The sequence below is a fragment of the Cnephaeus nilssonii genome (assembly GCF_951640355.1).
Source record: "Cnephaeus nilssonii genome assembly, chromosome: X".
Lineage (NCBI taxonomy): Eukaryota > Metazoa > Chordata > Mammalia > Chiroptera > Vespertilionidae > Cnephaeus > Cnephaeus nilssonii.
The window spans coordinates 87,370,767-87,393,090 of NC_137071.1; the positions used below are offsets into that span (position 1 = coordinate 87,370,767).

Genomic DNA, 22,324 nt, shown 5'->3' on the forward strand with positions numbered 1-22,324 from the left:
CAAGGGCATGTACCTTGGTTGCAGGCACATCCCCAGTAGGGGGTGTGCAGGAGGCAGCTGATCGATGTTTCTCTTTCATCGATGTTTCTAACTCTCTATCCCTCTCCCTTCCTCTCTGTAAAAAATCAATAAAATATATTTTTAAAAGGAATAAAAGTATATGCTTCATTGCCAAAGGCCAAGAGAGAGAGAGAGAGAGAGAGAGAGAGAGAGAGAGAGAGAGACTCATGGACACAGACGCCATTATGGTGATTCACAGAGGGATGCGGGGTGGGGGGAGGTAGAAGAAGATAAAGGGGAATAAATGGTGATGCAAGGAGACTCAAGGTGGTAAATACACAATACAGTGTACAGATGATGTGTTGTAGAATAGTATACTCAAAACCTATATAGCCCAGACGGTGTTGCTCAGTGGTCGACGTATGAACCAGGAGGTAAGGGTTCGGGCACATGCCCGGGTTGCTGGCTTGATCCCCAGTGCAGGGCATGCAGAGGGCAGCCGATCAATGCTTCTCTCTCATCATTGATGTTTTTCTCTCTCTCTCCCCCTCTCCCTTCCTCTCTGAAACCAATAAAAACATATTTAAAATAATAATAATATAAAAACAAAACAAAAACCTATATAATTTTGTTGACCAATATCACCCCAATAAATTCAATAAACAAAAAAAGATTAGACTCTCATATTCAAGTTAGGCCCATTCAAAATATGTAAGTTCAATACCTCTTTTATTTCTTTTTTTAAATTGTATTTTTTATTTTTTTTGACAGTGAAAATATTATTTTATTAAACTTCATCTAAATAATGATGCCAGTATAATTTTAATGAAAAATAAAACTGATATTACAGTACAAAAAGGTAATGAATTAATATTTTTAAATTAAATTAATGTACTTAAAAAGACTTTTCTCTACATATTGGATTAGCAAGAAAATAAATAATATACAGTTTCTGGTTTGGGTCCTTAAATTCTGCAAGTTTGCCAATAACTGTCAAAACTGATTGTCTTTTTATATTAATGTTCAATTTGCACTATAGATAGACAGATTTGTCAATTGTTGGAGCAGTCTTGGTGTTCCATGGGAAGACTGGAAGGAAATTAAATGCACTGAAAGAAGCCCATAGTAAAAGGCTACATACTGTATGATTTCAAGTATATGACATCCTGGATAAGATGAAACAGTAAAAAGATCAGTGTTTGCCAGGGGTTATGGAGGAGGGAGGAATAGGTGGAACACAGGTGATTTTTATGGCAGTGAAACTATATGATACTATAATGTGCCTCATAGAATGTACAACATAAACTGTGGACTTTGGCGGGTTTATAGAGAAAAAATAAAGAGACAAAGAAGAATCCACATTCTCCGGAATATTTTCTTTTACAATCCGGAATTTTTTTAAAATCAATTACCCCAAAGTAGAATGGATTCCAAGGTTAAGTTCCTTCAATCTAATGTAAGTCAGATCATACTGATTTGAATGTTATTCAAAGGACATATAGTGATATATGTATAGTGACTTAGGATATACAGAGATACATCCAGGGGGTCAAGGCATCCTTTTTCTCATGGAATCATTCTTTTTTAATTGAAGTTTAAACTGAATATTATTTTGTATTAGTTTCAGTGTACAGCATAATATTAGATACTCATATACTTTACATAGTGTTCCCTTGATATTTCCAGTACACAATGGGCACTATACACAGCTATTACAATATTATTGACTATATTCCCTATGCTGCACTTTACATTCCCCCATGACTATTTTGTAACTGTATTTCTTAATCCCTTCATCTTTTCACCCAGCCCACCAACCCCTCTCCCATCTGGCGAGACACCAGTTCGGTCTCTGTGTCTATGAATCTCTTTCAATTTTGTTTGGTTGTTTATTTTGCTCTTTGGATTCCACATATAAGTATTTGTCTTTCTCTGACTGACTTATTTCACTTAGCATGATCCAAGGGTGGAAACCACCAGAGAACAGAAAAACACCCAAAACTCCACCAAGCAACCCTGTTCCTCCAGTGACACAATCTATCTTGAAAGAATGTCATGCTACAGAGGGCACAGTAAAAGCAAATATATGAAGTAACTGGAGTAAGGAATCATCATGGCAATCAAATGCCAAATTAGAAGGGGGCTTCTTATTTGATCCGAAGGGTTTTTGCTTTTTGGAACCATAATGTGTTGCTTTCTCTAAGCATAACACACACACACACACACACACACACACACACACACACACACACACAAAATACACAGCTTGCTAAATTTAGTTGTAGCTATGTCACAACAATTATGACAAAATTTTCCTCTGACCACAATGTGTTTGAGCACAACTTGTTCCTCTTTCCAGGCTCTGGTTTGTACATATACAAATTTCTAGTGGGGTGACACCCATTCTCCCACAGCAAGATTCCTTCTTGAGAGTGAACAGTGAGCATCTACAGGTGAAGGTGCTAAGGAAGCAAATGGTATCCTAGCTGGTGAATTCTTTGTCTTTATACCCATTTCAGAGAAAGTGCTGATTCCAGCTGATCCAATTTTACCATGGCTAGCCTAGAGTGATGTGCAGAGTTGTGTGCGTGTTGGGCAGTGCCTTTGTTGTCTTGTGGAATGAGAGTCAGTGGACAAGGCACCGCTGTCTCTCCTCCTGCCCTGCTGTGCCACCAAACCTCTTCACCCTGACTCTCTTCCCCAAGAGCCTTCACCATGGAAGCCTGTACATGTAGCTGGCCTGGGGATGATCGAGTAAGAGGAAACAGGAAATTGAATGGCAGCAAAGGAGAAATGAAAGAAAAAGGACTGAGAACAAATGGGACATTATCAGCAGAAAGGAGAACATCAGAAGCGGAACCGCAAGAGATGAGGGAACCCTAAAGATGAACTAGCACTAGAACTTCTAATAATAATTCACATTTATTAGTGCTAGGCACTGGATATACCTTTTATATGAGTTTCTTCGTCTCATTTAATCCTTACAACAAACACTGTGATAGACACAATTGTGATGCCTATTTTGCAAAAGATAAAAATGCTCTTGAAATGAAAAAACAAAACCCAAGTCCCCCACAACATTTAAAAGAAGTCAAGAGGGGAGAGGATAAAAAGAAACAGAAAAAAATGGGACAAATGGCACAAAATCAGATAGTAGAAATAAGTATAAATATATTAGAACTAAACTCTAAAGTTAAAAGACAATGACTGCCCACTGGATAGAAAAAACAAATTTGCACTAGATGTTGTTTCCAAGAGCACATCTAAAACAGAATGGTAGAGACAGGAAAGTAAAGATGTGGAAAAACATACCAGCACATACTAATGACAAGAAAGCTTATTAAGTTATAATAACATTTGTTAAAATAAACGTTAAGGCCAAAAGTATTAATAGATTAATGAAAGTTGCTTCATAATAATAAATGACTTGGTTCACTATGAAGCTTAAAGAATTCTAGATTTGCATGATGAAATAAATAGCCTCATCAGATGTCTATCTATCTATCTATCTATTGCAAAAGTCAACAGAATTATAAGGAAAACTTGAACCATCCTTTTTCATAATATCATAGTGGGAGACTTTAACACCTCTTTCAGCAAGTGATAGATAGGTCCAACAGACAAAACAAAACACCCAACAAGTATACTGGTTTGACCAACACGATTCACATACTTGATTTAATGGGCACATGTAGAGCATCGAACCCAATAATTGGAGAATATACATTTTCCTCAAACATTCATGAAACATTTGCAAAAATAAAATATACAATGTGTCATAAAGCAGACCTCATCAATTCGCAAGGATTGGTGCCATCGTGGAAACTGAGGCTGCAAAGAAGTTTAAGTACCAGCCGTTGCTTCTGTGGTTGTGAAGTGGTGAGGCTGGTCATTGGTTGTCAGCCCAGAACACAGACAGCACAGCACTAGAGATGCTATGCTACCAATGAGGTGGGGCTGTAGTCCACTTGCTCTGAATAGCATAGAGTAGCACAGAGCCAGAAAGGGCAATTCAGGTGGAAGGGTCTTGGGACAGATGGAGTAATTCATAGACTAAATTGGTGTGTATTTTGCTACTACCCCTTCCCAAAACTCAGTGCTTTCTAAGTGAAAAGTGTGACCTCAATTCCTTGCTTGCATAGGGAACTGTCCCACAGGCAGATAGGCAAAGTTTCCTCCAGGGATGTGCAAATGAGAGTGCTGATTCCTGGTTCGAAGTCACAGCTGTGCAAAGAGCCCCTTCCTCAGAGAGGCTTTGTGGATTGAGGGGACAACTAAGAGGCAAGAAGGACTGGAGGTTTCTATGTTCAAATATAAATATTATGTAAATATAAATTATCCTATATGTTCAAGACAAACAATGGAAACTTTTCAGGACAAGGAGGTAAAGGTGACTAACATGCAAATAATATTTGAATCTTTTTTTTAGTCTCACCCGAGGACGTATTTATTGATTTGAGAGAGAAAGGAAGGGGGGTGGGGAGGGAGAGAGAGAGAGAGAGAGAGAGAGAGAGAGAGAGAGAGAGAAAGAGAGAGAGAGAGAGAGAGAGAGAGAGAGAGGGAGAGAGAGAGAGAGAGAGAGAGAGAGAGAGAGAGAGAGAGAGAGAGAAACATTGATGTGAGAGAGAAACATAAATCAGTTGCCTCCTGTATCCACCCTGACCTGGGACTGAACCCACAACCTAGGTAAGTGCCCTGACCGGGAATGAAACCGGCAACCCCTTGGTGTATGGGACAACTCTCCAACCAACCGAGCCACCGGGTTAGGGCTGGTGTTTGAGGAGTCCTATGGCTGAGAAGAGAGGGAGGGAGAGACACTAATGCTGCTAGGGAGCTGAGTGGTGAGGCACCAATGGGGCTGTTAAAGGCTACCCTTGACAATGTGCAAAGATTGGACCTGTCCTTGCTGGGCTAGGGAAGGGGATGGGAACTAAATAGACTTGGGCATCCGGGGTGGAGAAGGTGCTGGAAAAAGTGTCAGAGTATCCTGGCTGAGATGCTGGAGTAATGGCAGCAGCAGCACCAGCACCACAACCAGAAGCCAAATGAGGCTGATGTGATTCACAGGGGCGCTTCCTCTTTCAGAGACCCAAGTGTCGCAAAGCAGAAGAAGGCCAATTGCAGAGGAAGGTTTTTAGCCTGAAGGGAGTGAGGCTGCGGAGTGACTGGAGAGGATATTGAATGCTTTCAAAGAGAACAAGAGAGAGAGAGTAGGGGTGCCAGGCCCAGGGTCACACTCTCTTGGAGCAGCACCCCAAGTCATTAAGCCCAGGGAAGATTCAGCCTCACAATGGCAGTTTGCCTGGAGGCTGACTAGGTCCCTGACTGTCAACACCTCAGAGGGTCTTTCCCCAGCCTTCTTGCTGCTGGGCAAGCATTAAAGAAGTTTGGTAATTCATCTTAGAAACCAGATCTCTAAACACCACTTTTATTATGTCACTATCTTGCTTGTAAAAGTCTGCTGTGACTCCTTATTGCTTAAGAGCTAGCTATAAACTGACTGCTTCTCTCTCTTCCTCCCTTTCCTTTTCCCTCTCCCCCTCCCTCTCCCTCCCCCCTCCCCCCTTCTTCAAGGTCTAGTTCAATTCCAATCTACTCCGAGAAACCTTTAAAAGCAATTCCAACCACACTGGTCTGTCTCGCCTTTTTCTGAAGCCTGTACCCCAAATGAGCATTTTTACTGTTTCTGTTTGTTGGGATTCTTTTTGTTGTTGTTTTTGTTTTTTGCATTTTCTCTAATTGCTTTACATACCTTTCCACAACTTAGACTGGAAATTCCCCAAGGGCAACAACAAGAAATGCTGCTTTTTGTTGGTTGGTTGGTTGATTGGTTGTTAGCCCTCACAGCACCTGGCAAAGTGTAATTTCTTCATTCATTAACGTATTTATTGAATATGTACTATGTATCAAAGATGGTTCTGAGTACTAGGGATACAGCTGGGAGCAAATCAGAAGAAATTCCCTGCCCTCGTGGGTGAAGCTTATATTCCAGTGTGGAGAGCTGGAATCATCCAGGAAGGGGGATAGGAAGTGAGTGTGGATGGGGCTTTCAATTTTGGATGTGGCGGCCAGGGTGGCCTCTATGAGAGGTCTGATTGAGGGGAGAGAATGAGAGCTGTGGCTCTCTTTGAGGTGGGAGCAAACAGCAGAGGAAATAGGCAGGGCAGAGGCCCTGAAACAGTAGTGTACTTGGCTAGTGTGTGGAATGGCTGTGAGGTCAGCATGGGGGAGAACAGAAAGAGAGGAAGTTAGGGCGGTAGAATGGTGTGGGGCCTTGGGGGGCCATTGGAGAGTTTTGAGTAGCCAAGTGCCTTGTTGAATCCAAGAGTCAGTTCAATAACGGCTGTAAACTTTAGAGATCTAGAGGTTGATGGGCCTCAGCAGATTGGCTCAGACACCCCGGCACCATGCTACTCTGCCTCAGGCTAAACCCAAAGGGTCCTGTCACAGGCCTCTTGTACAAACAGTACTCCCTTGAGTGAGCCACACTGGATTTGTACTAGTAGAAGAAAACCACTTGCTGAAGAACCGGAACCTTCAAGTCAATTAACCTTTTGCACTCGGATGTCGAGTGTGACTCGACATGGTTAGCATCGGTAGCAGCTCAAGAAAAAAGCAAGCGAGTGCAAAGGGTTAAACCTGCGCATTGAGGGCATGATGTCACTGACCATGTTACTTTCATCTCTATCTTCTCTGTGGTGCCAGATGGTGTTTTCCCTCAAGCTGTCCCAAATAAATTTAGAATCTAAGTAAGGGCAATGTCCTTGCTGTACACACATGGCTTCAAGACAAGCCCCCTGATGTTGTGTCTTCCAATCAGATGACTATCCCTAAGCCCCTCTTATGTGAAAATCCTGTGGTCAACCTGGACACAGTCTTTAGCCTCTAGGAGCTTGAGTCCAGTGGCAGAAATAGACATGCACACAAACCTCTGTGTTATTTGATATGGTTGAGAATTTGTTAAGTGCTATTAGCACACATATAGGAGGGAGTAAAGAATTTTGCATTTGGGGGTTAAGCCAAAAAATAATGGCGTTTGAGGCATGGAAACACTTTCTGGTCGAAGAGAAAAGCAAGAGGAAAGAGTTATAGTGAGAAACTATCAGAGGTGACAAACAGGGTTCAGGCAGGTAACAAGTGCCAGGCCAGGCAGGGAGCATGTGCCCTGTTGCTAAAGTGGTCACCCCTGCTTAGGCCTGCTGACTGTTGGCACATTGGACTGCAGGTCCAATGTTACCAGAACTGCTGATTTCCCCAGAGAAGCTGGAAATAGGGAGTGTTATGCAAAATCTCCTAATTTTCTTTTCATTTTTGGCATCAAAATCTAAATAAACTTAAACATGACGTGGACCAAACAAAATTGCTCAAAGGTGGCTAGCTAGCTAGGAGAATAAGAGTGCCAAGTGACTTGGGGAAACTAGCTGGAGATGAACCTGAGAAGAGTGGGGAATGTGAAACGAAGAAACAAGACTGTAGGCAAAGGAGTTGTGACTTCCTTTTGTGGCATTTGAGGGGAGGGGTGGTCACTTAAGAAACATAAGCTGGGAGTGAAAGGATCAGATTTGCACATTGGAAAGATCTATATCTGGAAAGGTGGGCTTGAAGACTGTATTGATTACATAAGGGAAAGGCCATAGGGCCTGAGTAGAACTGTGGAGGTGAGGAGGGTAGAGAAGAGATCTGAGAGATGTTTTATGATGCAAGTGACTGCGTGGCTAGACGATGGGGTGGAGACACTATGAACACTAGATACAAGGAAAAGAGGTGTCAAGGGTAACTACTTCTAGCATTCATCTCTCAGAGATTTTTGGTGGGCATGAGGAGAATGGGTGGGTAGGGGTGAAGTACAGAAGATAACAAAGAGGACATAAGCTCAGTATTTCTCAACTTTGGCACTATTGTCATTTTGAGCTGGAAAAGTCTTTGTTGTGGGAGATGGGCCTGTGCCTAGTAGGATGTTTAGCAGCATCCCTGGCCTATATGCAGTAGATGCCAGTAGCACACCCACAACCCCACATCATGACCACCAAAAATATCTCCAGACATTGCCCAATGTCCCCTGGGGAGGCAAAATTGCCCCCATTGGGAACCATTGCTCTAGTGTCAGTGGAGGGAAATTCCCTATTTGCTACTTCCCTTTTTGCTTTGCAGTGGCGGTGGGGATCTGTTTGCTTTTTGTTTAATAAAAGGTAGAAGACCCTTTGTGAGATTTTTGCCTAAGGAACCAGAATTCTTAGCTATGAACTCAGGAGTGTATCTCTAACTGGCTGGAAGAAGGCCTGACTTTGGAAATAGGGATGTTATTTTTTTCCTCCAAGATATTTTCCTGTTTGTGCCCTTTTCTAACTCCACTTAGAGAAAAGGAGAAAGCCAGAGGGGCTCAGGTAACTCGGTCAGGCCAGAACTCCAGCCACCTCAGGCTAAAATGCAAATAAAGGCAAAATGGTAGTCTCACACCAAGTCATCAGGGCTCAACGAATTAAGGGTTAAAGCAGCTAAACTTGATGTTGACTCATCAGGACTTTGATTACACAAGGCAAAACGAGAGCTCTTGTTTATTGCAGTTCCTGGAAAGCCTTCCATTTATCTTCATCTTCCTGCAGACCAGGACAGTGGCTTAATTCCATCCAAGATGCTCATTTAGTAAAAGGACACAAAGATTACAAATAAAAGTTTGATGCTGAAGAACAGCACTCCTAACCCTTACCACCTCCTTAAAAAAATTTTTTTTAATGTTGTTTGATAGGATCCAGAGGATGTGGAACTGACTATAACAGTCTTACTCACAGACAGCAGGCCAGAACTACTGTGGCCACACTATGACCCTTTGTCTTTTTGCTCACAACGTCTGTCCAAATTCTCAGGGTGTTTTCTGGAGGCTAATGACAAGTCCTGACCCTCATTTTCCTAATCATTTCCTGCCATTACTGTTCTTTCATTAAGTACTCACTTGCTTAGTGTATGCAAACAATGTACCCAATGGCACTCAGCCAGTCCTCAGGAGATCCTGTTCTCACTGGAGACTTCTCAAAGGCAGATGTCATAATGATTTTGGAGACATTATTATAAGCTTATTGTATAATGTTTATGGCAAATGTCAACAAGTGTGCATGCGTGTGGTGATGGGAGAGGAGGTCTTAGGTTACAGACTGGCTGGCTTATTTGCAGGATAATTTAGAAATTACATTAAAAGAAATAACTGAAAAATAATCTTGCAGTTCTACAGGGTTTGGTAGTTTACAAAATGTTTTCATAAACATTATTTTGTTCAATAATATATGCAGGCAAGTATTTATTATGAACCTTGAACCGGACTCCATATCTCAAGATTCAGTACATACAGGCCTGACTCCTGGAAGCCTCCCTTGTCCCTTCCCTCCCATAAGGTGCCTCTTCTTTGTGCCCCACAGTTCCTTGTTCTTGCCTTTACGATAGCCCCTTGCATTGGATGTAGCTTTTTCTTGGCATTTGTAATGACTGTCTACCACAGTTCCTGAAAGGACAATAAATATTCATTGAATGTGAGGGCCATGAGTAAGGACTTTGTTTTGGATGGGTTCAACATTCCCATGCCTTTTGGGGAGGGTCTGGACTAGGTGTATTATCAGCATTTTTATTGATATATATTTTTTGCAACAGATTTCAGGTATATACATTGGCTTAATTTAACCAAAATACACCTCAGTTAGTGGGTCTCATCCATCCAGACGTGACTCTTTTTGGGAGATGGTAACAGAAAATGTTCCCCACCCACCATATCCATGTCCTAATTCTAGACAACTGTGAATATGTTACCTTACCTGGCAAAAGGGATGTTGCAGATGTGATTAAATCAGGGGTTTTGAGGTGGGGAGATTATCATGGATTATCTGGTAGGTCCAATTTAATAAAAAAGGTTTTAGAAATGAAAAAGGGAGGCAGAAGGGTCAGAGTGAGAGATGATGTAAAAAGGAATGTAGAGGTCTAAGTGGTATAGCAACAAGCCAAGGAATGTGGGCAGTCTCTAGAAGCTGGAAAAGGCAAGGAAATAGGTTCTCCCTTAGAATCTCTCAAAGGAAGGCAGCTCTGCCCCACACCTTTTTAGCCCAGTGAGACTTCTGACCTCCAGAACTCTAATATAATAAAACTGTGTTGTTTTAGTTCAGCACATTTGTGGTAATTCGTTACAGCAGCAATAGGAAACAAATAAAGGGTTCTAGGTTTCCTCTATTTTCAGCTTAAACGGCCCTTGGTCACCCACTTTCTCTATTTAATATGTATCCTCTGCCTCACTTTCCATCCTCTCAATTCATACCCACAGAAAAGAAACACATAGAAAGTTAGTTGTGGGGCTTTTTAAAAATCCAAGTATACAGTATGGCACTGACCCTTATATTTAGAGCTGTGGTTCAACACCCCCCTCCCAATATTATGTATTATTTAAATATATTATTTAAATATACTTTTCGTCATTTTCACATAGCCACTCCCGCCAAATCCAATCTGTGGTCCTCCAAGTCCACCCAGTGAGGTCGGGCTGGGATTACTAATCCTGGACTCACAGTTTAGGAAACAATGGCTCAGAGGCCAAGGATTAGAAGCCAGGTCTCTAGGCTCCCAGGCCAAGCCTCTTTCCCTTAGATGGCCCTGCCCTGGTGCCCAGGAGGGCACAGTCCTTGGAACTGCCGAGGCCCCGCAAGTAGGCACGCAGCGGAGACCTGGGCCCGGGCGGGCGCCGGGGTCGGGGACCGGCCAGCGCTAGGGGTGGGCCGCGACGTGGTCCAGGAGATTCTGTTTGGCCCGTGACGTGACGAGACTCGGGAGGGTCTGAGCGCCGCGGCCGCTGCGCCCCGCCCCCACCGCGCTCGCTGGCTCGGGTTACCTGCGGCCGGTGGGCGGGGCGGCCCTTCCCGTCTGTGCCGGCCCCAGCCTCCAGGGCGGCAGAGCCGGGAAGTGGGAGCCGGAGCTCAGGAGGCGGAGACTGGCGAGGCTGCCGCCGCCCGCCGGGCTCCGGGGCGAGGGGCTGCATGGAGCTGCTGGCGCGGCTCTGCGCGCTGTGGGCGCTGCTCCTTTGCGCAGGCGGCGGCGGGGACGCGGCGCCCGCGGGTGAGTGTGGCCCCCGGACCGGGGACGGCGACCGAGGGCGGAGGGGGACGCGGCCGAGAGGCGGGCAAGGGCGCCGCGGGGCCGAGGGCCGCGAAGGGGATGGGTGCCGGGGTCGGTTACTCGACGCCCGGCGATTGGCGACGGCCGCCTCCGGCTTCTGCTTCGAGGTGGGGAACCCAGGGGCGGCGGGGCTTTCCTGATCCCGGGCGGCGACGGCGGAGCGGGAGGACGAAGACTCGCCGCCGCTCTTCCCTCGCGCCCGTCGGGAAGGGCCGAAACACGCCCGCGGCGTCAGGGGGCGGCGGTTCCGGACCCCGGAATGTCGCCTGGGAGTCCAGACCGGGTCGAGGGGCCTAGAACCAGCGGGAATAGAGACCGAGATCCGGGCGAGCCCGGTCCGGGGAAGGGGTGGGAGTGAATGGAACCTCTGAAGGTCCTGGTCCTCTTAGAAAAAGGATGTGCGGATCACGTCCTCCTCTGGCGTTCATGAAATCCTTTGGGAAACCCGGGGCAACATCCAGGCGGATGCTTTTTTTATTCTCTTTAATAACCTTTTATGTTTTGGAATAATTTTTGATTTACAGAAAAGTTGCAAGGAAAGTATAGAGAGTTCGCCTATACCCCTCACCCTGTGTGGCAACTTTTATTTAAGCCTCAGAATCACTGTGAAAAGTTGGGGACCAATGACTTCCTCAGGGACAGCTCCTGGCACGAGTGGCCTTCTGGATATTTTGGAAGATAACAGTAGCTCCAAATTTGATAGGTTTTATTATCACATTGACACAAACCCCACAATTAGCTTATTGTATTTTCACCTTCGTGTTGTGCTTTGAAACCCAAGTTGAAATGCTGATTAGGAAACCTTGAAGTCCTCAATCGATTCTGTCAACAATGAGCAAAACAGATCAAGTCCCCACCCTGTGGAGCTTATCTGCTATTGGAAGAGTGGGGGGGGGGGGGGGGAGGTATATAAGGTATGTCAGATGGTGCTAAGTACTATGTAGAAAAACAAAAGCGGGGTTTGCCATTGTAAAGAGGAGTGGGAAGACCTCATTGAAAAGGTAGCATTTGAGTAGAGACCTTAGAGAGGTTTGAAATTTGTCAGTCAGTAATTATTCAAGTGCCTGCCTTGTTTAGTACTCAGCCAGGCTCTGTACATTCACTTAGAACCTGAGTGTGTACAGCATCATCCTTGCCCACAAGGTGCCTCTAGTTCATTTGGGGAGATCTGATTTCCATAATTACTTGGGGAAACTTCAGTCCATTGAAGGGAAGGGACTTGTTTAAGGTCACCCATCTCATTAGTCTCCTGATTTTCACAGTGCTACTTCAACACTCTCCCTCCTACAGACTCCCTCCCACACACACCTGAAACAACAGCTGGCCTTCTAGACATTACTAGCAACCCCCCCCCCCCTACTTAACCAGTTTTGTCATAGGGGTTCATTGGCAACTTGATTACTTAGAATACAGAAATTTTTCCCCCATTAGAACTATTGATAGAATTGCATTACAATGTGGTGAAGAAAAAAAGTCAGGGGACTTGACTTTTAGTGGTCTGACATTTCCCAGCTGTTGGACTCTGGACTAGTCGTTTCCCCTTCCTTGTGCAGCACTTTTCTGTGAACTCCATAAGTTCTAAGGGCTCTTTTAGCTCTGATCTTGAGGGTTTAGAGAATGATTAGGTCACCAGCTTAGTTTATTCTGTTTAGAATGGTAGCCCACATTGTGGCATGAATTAATAACACCAACTAGCATTTATATAGTGTTTGCTCTATGCCAGGCAGTGTTTTAAGTTTTTCACTTGTACTATTTCATTTAATCTTTACACAAAACGTATACTGTAGGTGCTGGTATTAGTACCATTTTGTATCTGCGGAAGCTGAGGCACAGTGAGGCTACCAGCCTTGCTTGAACAACAGCTGGTAGAGTGGAGAAGCCAGGCTTCCAACCCCTGCAGCCTGATTTCAGAGGCTTTAACCACTGTATCAGTGCCTCTCTGTTTAGAGGTGAGGGGAGTCCTTGGCTGGGAGAGGAGAAGGGTGCCTCCCAGAGTAGCAGGGCAGGACTAGTTGGGACCCATGAAAGTATGTACAGGCCACTTGTTATGGAGTGAATGTTCGTAGCTTGGAGACTCGCTTTATAAATGCCAGACTGTGTAGTCCAAATAATAAGTACTGTAGGCACTCAGAAGAGGGGAAACTGTGAGGGCTGGTAGTTTCATGGAAGAGGTAAAACTTGAGCTAGACCTTCAGGATGGGTGGAATTTGAATAGGTGGAGAAATTATTCCCATTTGGGGGTGGGGTGCATAGCAAGAGCAGATGCCCTGGTGTGAGAGAGAGGGTGAGAGCGTTCTTTTGTGCTCAATGGAGGAGCCCTGCTTGGCAGGAGGGCGCTTCGGCAAAGTCAGTCCAAACAGAAGAGTTTCATTTGCCCCTGAAGGCCCTGAGTGGGGAGCAAAGTGGGAGAATTGCACTGGAGGAGAAGCAAGCAGGGAGACTTCACTGGGTGAGGGAGATTGCTGGAGTGTGAAAGTTATGCAGGAATCTAGGGTTGTAGGTGACCACTAGAAAGTTGTGTTGTGAACACCTTATGTCCAGGACCATGGGCTCAGCACAGCAAACTAGTGTGATTGAAGTGACACAGAGAGATGTTGGTGCAAGAAAAAATGGACAGACTTAGTTGATAAGTGAGTAGATGTAAGGGAAGGAGATAAATGACTCATACGTGATTCTTGTGATTTTCCTAACTTTTCCCAAAATATGCATGCAAAACTATTAGCTAAGCAACATTAGAAAGAGCATTGATCATGTTAATTCCTAATTAGAATAGGATATTGTGCTAGATTACCGGACAGATTCACTTGAGGTTTGGAAATTTATTTGGGGAAGCTACGTAAGTCCCTCTCTCCTCTCCTTCACGCTTTGCTTTCTGAAGTGATCAGTCTCTAAGAATTGGATGCATTAGATGCCCAAGGAAAGCTTATTAGGCAGAAGAGAGATGTTCTGTCTCAAAGACCATGGGCACATATCACCTCCAGAGAAAACCAAAACAGTTATTTAGAACTTCTTTTTTTGTCTCTTCAAAGAGAAAGAAAGCAGCTAGCTAACATTTATCTGGCACTTGCTTTGTGCCAGGCACTGTTAGGGCATTTTATCTGTATTAAGTTATTTAATCCTTATAATAATAGTTAGGTTATGATCATCCTCGTGTTATATATGAGAAAACTGAGGCATAGAGAGGTTAAGTGACTTAGCAGTGAGCAGAGCAGGCATATGAACTCAGACAGTATGGCTCCAGAGCCCATGTTCTTAGTCACTCCACTACACTGAAATTCTATGTCCTATTACCTGTGAGCTGTTGTTAGTTAGAGACCTTTATAAGAAGTACGAGCTGCACTTATTTATGTAGATGTCTGGATGTATTATACACACATACACATGTATTCATATATATCCAAACATTTGGAGATTGTATTTAAAGTTTCAGTGTGTGTATATTTGTGTGTGTGTGTGTGTGTGTGTTTTAAAGTATAGGAAGTAGAAAAATCTCAGGAAAAATGGAAGGAATCATTAGAGGGAAAAAAGCATAGCAGATATTCACAAGTAGCCTAAAATGCAAAAACAATGAGATCTGACTAAAGGACACTTCAAAATAGATGTGTGTGTGTGTGTGTGTGTGTGTGTGTGTGTGTGTGTGTGTGTGTTGCGGAGGGGGGAATTAAATCTATTTGTGAGATTGGAAATAGTGCAGGATATTATTCTGTTAAAACACTGAGGTTAAAGAAAGATTTTAAAAGGTCTTAAATTACTTGAAAATTGCTGTCCAATGTAACTGAACCATAAATAGGTAATGTTTTATTATCAGGGCTTTCATTTTTGTGTAGGAGTGGGAGGTAGGTAGAAAGGTTGTTTCAGTGTAGTTCTGGAACCTGGAAAATAAGACAAATAATCCTAACGTAGATTATTGTCTTCAGTAGGAGCAAGTTTTTATTAGAGGCTCTATATCTGACAAATGGTTTGTCTTCAAAAACATCATTGGCCCTATCTGGTTTGGCACAGTGGATAGAGCGTCGGCCTGCGGACTGAAGGGTCCCAGGTTTGATTCCGGTCAAGGGCACCTGCCCAGATTGTGGGCTTGATCCCTAGGAGGGGGAGTGCAGGAAGCAGCTGATCAATGATTCTCTCTCATCATTGATGTTTCTATTCTCTCTCCCTCTCCTTTTCGGAAATAAATAAAAATAAAAACAAACATCATTGATGTGATGTTAGAAGAGCCAAAACGGAATAGCTGTACACTCCTGTAGTCACTTAAAATCCTGTTGCCTAAGCCATTGGTGCTCTCTGGCACTAGCTGGGTTAGAATGAAGTGCAATAGGAATTCCCTGTTTCCACAAAGCCTAGCCTGCTGTGGGCTGCTCCTCCCTACATTTGGGACTCTGGTGTACCTTGCTAAAAGTCTAATGTACTAGAGTCAGGAAAGAGGGAATGAATATTGACAGTCAAGGGCCTTTTTGGCTGTGATGTACAGAACTGACTGTTGGGGAAATCCCAACTACATAGTGCCTGTCAGGTTGATATTTTTGGGACATATGGAATTTTTTTGTTCAGTTAAAGAGATAAGTAATGCTATACGTATTGCAGATTATGTAAGAGGCTCAATGCACTCCCAAGTGTTGGCATAGGGTATGAAATATAACTCTATAGATTGATAAATTAATATAACTGTAGTCCTTAAGTAATTAATAACTATTGTTTGCCACTTTGTAGATAATTTGGGGGATGTTTTAAAAATTAGTTTAATAAACTTTATTTTGGATTTTTTTTCTTAATAAATCTTTATTGTTCAGATTATTACAGTTGTTCCTCTTTTTCACCCCCATAGCTCTCCTCCACCCGGTTCCCACCCCACCCCATACCCTTAACCCCCGCCACTGTCCTCATCCATAGGTATACGATTTTTGTCCAGTCTCTTCCCGCACCCCACACACCCCTTTTCCCCCGAGAATTTTCAGTCCATTCCCTTTCTATGTCCCTGATTCTATTATATCCACCAGTTTATTCTGTTCCTCAGATTTTTTATTCACTTGATTTTTAGATTCACTTGTTGATAGATATGTATTTATTGTTCATAATTTTTATCTTTACCTTTTTCTTCTTCTTCCTCTTCTTAAAGAATACCTTTCAGCATTTCATATAATACTGGTTTGGTGGTGATGAACTCCTTTAGCTTTTTCTTATCTGTGAAGCTCTTTATATGACCTTCAATTCTGAATGATAGCTTTGCTGGGTAAAGTAATCTTAGTTGTAGGTTCTTGCTATTCATCACTTTGAATATTTCTTGCCACTCCAGTCTGGCCTGCATAGTTTCTGTTGAGAAATCAGCTGACAATCGTATGGGTGCTCCCTTATAGGTAACTAACTGTTTTTCTCTTTTTGCTTTTAATATTATCTCTTTGTCTTTTGCTCTTGGCATTTTAATTATGATGTGTCTTGGTGTGGTCCTCTTTGGATTCCTTTTGTTTGGGGTTCTCTGCGCTTCCTGGACTTGTAAGTCTATTTCTTTCACCAGGTGGGGGAAGTTTTCTGCCATTATTTCTTCTAATAGGTTTTCTTTTTTTTTTTTTTTTATTTCATTTTTATTTTATTTTTCAATTATAATTGACATACAATATAATATTAGTTTCAGGTGTACAACATAGTGATTAGACATTTATATAACCTACAAAGCGATCACCTTGGTAAGTCTAGTATCCAAATGACAACATGCATAATTATTACAATATTACTGTCATTTTTTTTCTTGTAATGAGTTATTTTTTAGTTTTTTATTTATTGTCTAAAGTTTTACATATGTCTCCTTTTTCCTCGATTGACACCCCCCCCCCCCCAGTCATTCCCACCCCGGGCAAGCCCCCACCGCCCCAACATCTGTGTCCATTGGTTACGTTAATATGCATGCATACAAGTCCTTTGGTTGCTCTCAAACCACCCCCTCCCCTGCCATTTGTCTCTGGATCTATTCTTGTTCATCAAATTATGTTGATCATTATATCCCACATGAGAGTGAGATCATGTGATATTTATCTTTCTCTGACTGGCTTATTTCGCTTAGCATAATGCTCTCCAGTTCCATCCATGCTGTTGCAAATGGTAAAAGTTCCTTCTTTTTTTTTTTTTTTTTAGTTTACATTTCTTTTTTTCTAATAGGTTTTCAATATCTTGCTCTCTCTCTTCTTCTGGCACCCCCATAATTCGGATGTTGGTATGCTTGAAGTTGTCCCAGAGGCTCCTTACACTATCTTCACATTTTTAGATTCTTTTATCTTTTTGCTTTTCCAGTTGGGTGTTTTTTGCTTCTTTGTATTTCAAATCTTTGACTTGATTCTTGCGATCCTCCAGTCTGCTGTTGGATTTCTGTATATTATTTTTTATTTCAGTCAGTGTATGCTTAATTTCTAGTTGGTCCTTTTTCATATCCTCAAGGGTCTCACTAAATTTATCGGCCTTTTCTAGAAAATTCTTGAAAAACCTTATAACCGTGGTTTTGAACTCTATATCCAGTAGTTTGCTTTCCCCCATTTCTGTCATTTGTGACCTGTTTCTTTGTCTCTGCATTTTGGCTGCTTCCCTGTGTTGATAGAGTGGCTTTGTGTGCTAGGTGTCCTATAGGGCCCAGTGGCTCAGCCTCCCCAGTTACCTGAGGTGGACACTCTTGGTGCACCCCTTTGTGGGCTGTGTGCACAGTCTTGTTGTAGTTAAACCTTGATTATTGTTGGTATCACTGGGAGAAATTGGCCTCCAGGCCAGTTGGCTGTGAGGATCAGCTGTGTCTACAATGGGAGAACTTCTGTGCTGGAGACACCCTTATGAGGCAAGACATGCTTCAGTGGGGCTTTGGTGCTCACTGAGTCTGCCCCCTGAGTGTGTCCCTTATGGATATGAGGAGTTGTAATCTGGATGGTCCCACTCTGACCACTGGGTACAGTGGCTCTTGGATCTCTAAGGAGGTGCTAATTTAGCCTCTGCCTGAGGCCACCCAGCAGGAGCTACGGAAAGATCTGCAGATTCCTCTTCTTTGTTTGGGTTTTGGAGGTGCACAGATGAGGCCCAGCTGTGAAGCAATGCAAGCTGCTGCTGGGCCTTGGGCCTTATTTTGGATGTTCTGGGTCTCACTGACTCAGATGCAGTTTGTTAGGTAAGTTTAGATTTCAAAGGAACAGGCCAATCATATGCAAAAGCCTCTGCGCACAGCTTGGATGGGCAGAGTCTCAGGGGGAGCAAACAGCAATGGCTGACCGTCAGCCATGCCCTAAGAGACCCGGGTCTCAGTGTCCCTCGGTAATTGCTGCAAGCACCTCTGAGAGAAAGCTGCCCTCAAGTTCTGCCTGCTGCTAGACAGTCCAGTTTCTCCCCATATGATTCTGGGTCCCCAGAGTCTCGCCTGGAACTGGAGTTCAGAGCAGTCGGGAGCTTGTGTCTCCCTCCTCTGAGTCTCAGTGTGCTTTTCTCCTTCCTTCTAGTTGTAGAATTTCCACTCTGCCAGCCTTCCTGTGGTTCTGGATGATATCCGTTTTGTCTTTTAGTTGTAGTTTTGAAGTTGTTGTGCGAGGCAGCAGTTCAGGTGTTTACCTATGCTGCCATCTTGGTTTCTCCTCTCTGGAATAATTTTTGATTTACAGAAAGGTTGTGAAGGTAGGACAGAGCATTCCTGTACCCCAGTATCTAGGGTGATGATTTTGGTAGTCCTGGCCTCAGGGGAAGTTTTCAAGGAAGTTTGAAATTATGTACCCCTGCCCCTACATATTTCCCTGTATTTGGCAGAAGTAGTAAAACTCCTTTCCCTCATCTTAGAGCTTCATCTAAAACAATAGTAAATATTTAGTGTGGAGGCTTTCTCCAAATGAAACACATTTTTAAGATACTGGTTCACAGTTTCTCCTCTTTTATTTCCTCTTCAGATTAGCTAAAGGTAAGTTCCAACTGTTTAGTGTCAGAACTCAGGGGAACAATAAGGGCTGTTAAATCTCTCTCAGTACTTGTTTGGCAGAGTTATAAATAATTGACAGATCATGTTAGCAAGCAGATGAGCTGCTTAAGCTCACTGGCAGAACTGCTGAGATGGAAGTGACTGTATTGAGGGAGACGTGGATCCTAAGTGTGGGGAACCCCAAATTCCTGCAGGAGGAAAACTTAGAAATTTAAGAATATACTCTTCTCTGTATAGCAAGTAGTTAAGAAGGTGGCTTTGGAGCCACATGAATTTCTGGGTTTGTACCCAGCTCTGCCATTCACTAGCCTTAGGATATAAGACAAGTGACTCAACTTCTCTGCATCTTAGTCGCCTCATCTTTAAGAACAGGCTGATAGTCCCTGTCTTATAAGGTTGTTGTGAGGATTCAATGGGTGAATATGCGGAGAGTACTTAGAACAGTGCCTGTCTCAGTAAATGTTAGATATTTCTACTCAGTTTTTAAAATACAGTTTTATTGATTTCAAAGAGGAAGGGAGAGGGAGAGAGAGATAGAAATATCAATGATGAGAGAGAATCATTGATTGGCTGCCTCCTGCACACCCCACACTAGGGATTGAGCCCACAACCTGGGCATGTGCCCTGACCGGGAATTGAACCTTGACCTCCTGGTTCATAGGTTGATACTCAACCACTGGGCTCTGCTCATTTTTCTTATTCTTGACTTCTAGGACTTGGAGGAATGAATTAAATGAACCACCCCAAACAGTGGCTGATATTGATAAATTTATTTCTTATGCTTGATTTGAACAGAAACTCAGCCACCAGTAACGAATTTGAGTGTTTCAGTTGAAAACCTCTGCACAGTGATATGGACATGGAATCCTCCGGAGGGAGCCAGCCCGAATTGTAGTCTGTGGTATTTTAGTCATTTTGGCAACAAGCAGGATAAGGTAAGTTTTCTGGAACATATGGCATTAATGAGGTAAAATGAACACTATGAATTGGAGCCAAGAATAAGCCCAATTCTGATCTTACTTCAAGGTGAGAATCTGATTTTGGGCTATGTCTAAATTTTAACATAACATTACAGAAACAACTGTTAGGAAATTGAACATATGAAATGATTTGCTAATTATTTGATAAATACAATTGAGATTCTCTGATAGGAAATATTAGATATCTTTATTAGGCACTCACTAAGTGAATATGTTAAAATTGGTTCCTGCCTAAAGCCTTGTATCTATATACCACTTTCAATTTCTCAGGGAATTTTCACATTCACCATCTTGTTAATCACATGCATGGATAGTTACACAAGAACTATGTGATGCGAAGCAAAGGACTGTATGGGAAACAAAAACAAATTAAGATGTTCCTGGCAGGTGGGGTTGACCAGAAGGTTTCCTGATGTCTGAAGAAAACAGGGGAACTTTCAGCCTTTCCAGTCAGATGTAGTTGACTGATTCAAGTGAATTTTTGATAACAAAATTGGTTCTTTATGATGATTTTATTCAGCGGAATTTTCTCTTGGGCTTTATTGGTCTGTAGCCCCTTCTAATTGATAAGTTCTTCAAAGTGTCATATCATCTGTTCAAAGCTCTTTTATATCTTTACTAGAGGCCCAGTGCACGAAATTCGTGCACTCGGGTGTGGGGGGGCCCTCAGCCCGGCCTGCGCCCTCTTGCAGTCTGGGAGCCCTCGGGGGATGTCCGACTGATGGCTGAGACCCACTCCCCGCGGGGAGCGGCATCCTTAGCACTGCCGTAGAGGCAGGACAAGCTCCCGCCACCACCGCTGTGCTCGCCACCTGTGAGCCCAGCTTCTGGCTGAGCAGCGCTCCCTCTGTGGGAGCGCACTGACCACCAGGGGGCAGCTCCTGCGTTGAGCGTCTGCCCCCTGATGGTAGTGCACATCATAGCGACCGGTCGTTCTGCCGTTCAGATGATTTGCATATTGGCCTTTTATTATATAGGACTAGAGGCCCGGTGCACGAAATTCGTGCATGGGGGGACAGAGTCCCCTCAGCCCAGCCTGTACCCTCTCCAGTCAGGATCCCTCGGGGGATGTCCACCTGCTGGTTTAGGCCCAATGTGAATAATTCCTCAGTTAATTCCTAAACTGGGATTGGGCCTAAACTGGCAGTCGGACATCGCTCTCACAATGCAGGACTGCTGGCTCCTAACTGCTCACCTGCCTGCCTGCCTGATTGCCCCTAACTGCCTCTGCCTGCCGGCCTGATTGCCTGTAACTGCCCTCCCCTGCTGGCCTGGTCACCCCCAACTGCCCCTTGCTGCCAGCCCGGTTGCCACCAAGTGCCTCCCTCCCCCACTGGCCTGGTCACCCTTAATTGCCCACCCCCTTGCTGGCCTGGTTGCCCCTCACTATCCCCCCACCAGCCTGGTCGCCCCCAACTACCCCCCCACCTGCCTGGTCACTCCCAACTGCCCCCCTCTGCCGGCCTAGTCGCCCCTCACTGCCCCCCTGCCAGCCTGGTCGCCCCACACAGCCTGCTGTTCGGTTGTTGTGTGAGGGTGTCCTGACCAATTTGCATATTTCTCTATTATTAGTATAGATACCTTCTTTCAGTGGGGGTGTGAGGGGATGTTTAGGGTTGACTTTGTTCAGGATTTTGAGGCTAAATGAGAAGTTGTTATTAGTGACACTACTTTGGAGCTGTGAATTGTGAAATCACCAGTTCAAGCAGTTTGGTGGCAGGACAAGGCTAGGTGCTAGCTGATGTGCCACTTAACGAGCTCAGTGGCCTGGGGTAAATTAAACTGAAAAGGTCTCTCTGATCCTCAGTTTCTTTGTGTGTAAAGTGTGGCTCTACTCACTTCCCTGGTTTTGCTGGGATAAGGAAAATAATGTATGTGAAGGCTTAAGAAAGTCAGGAAGTAACAGGTTTTTTCTCTTGAGGGAAATGTGCTAATTTGCCTCCCTCAACCTTTTCTTGCTGAGGTGTTAAATAAGGTTTAGGTGTTGATTGAGGCTAGTCAAAAGTATTTGCATTTTCAAAGAGGTCCTCTAAATGCAGAAGCCTGTAATATTCCTAGCAGTGAAACTTGAGTAGTTAGAGTTCTGCTTTTCACAATGTTGGCTTCCTCTTGTTCCTAAGGAGGGGCTTTAGGCATTGGGAGTCTTTGTTGCAATTTCTGGTAGTTCAATCTTGAGAAATTCCGGAAAAGACCCCTAAGTCTCCCCTAAGTATCTAATTGAAATCCTGAGAGGTCACTTTTTTTTCTAACTGTTCCCTATTTGTTAGTC

General features: G+C 43.8%; 1 protein-coding gene across 1 annotated transcript in view; it reads left to right on the forward strand.

Annotated features, from left to right (window-relative positions):
• Positions 1 to 10,894: 10,894 nt before the first annotated feature.
• Positions 10,895 to 22,324, forward strand: part of IL13RA1 (interleukin 13 receptor subunit alpha 1) — a 71,171-nt gene continuing 59,741 nt past the window's right edge. Inside the window, exons 1-2 of the mRNA XM_079764525.1 lie at positions 10,895 to 11,085; positions 19,871 to 20,010. Of these exons, the coding sequence (XP_079620651.1) occupies positions 11,007 to 11,085; positions 19,871 to 20,010 (219 nt within the window). The 5' untranslated portion in view covers positions 10,895 to 11,006. The remainder of the gene's footprint in view (positions 11,086 to 19,870; positions 20,011 to 22,324) is intronic.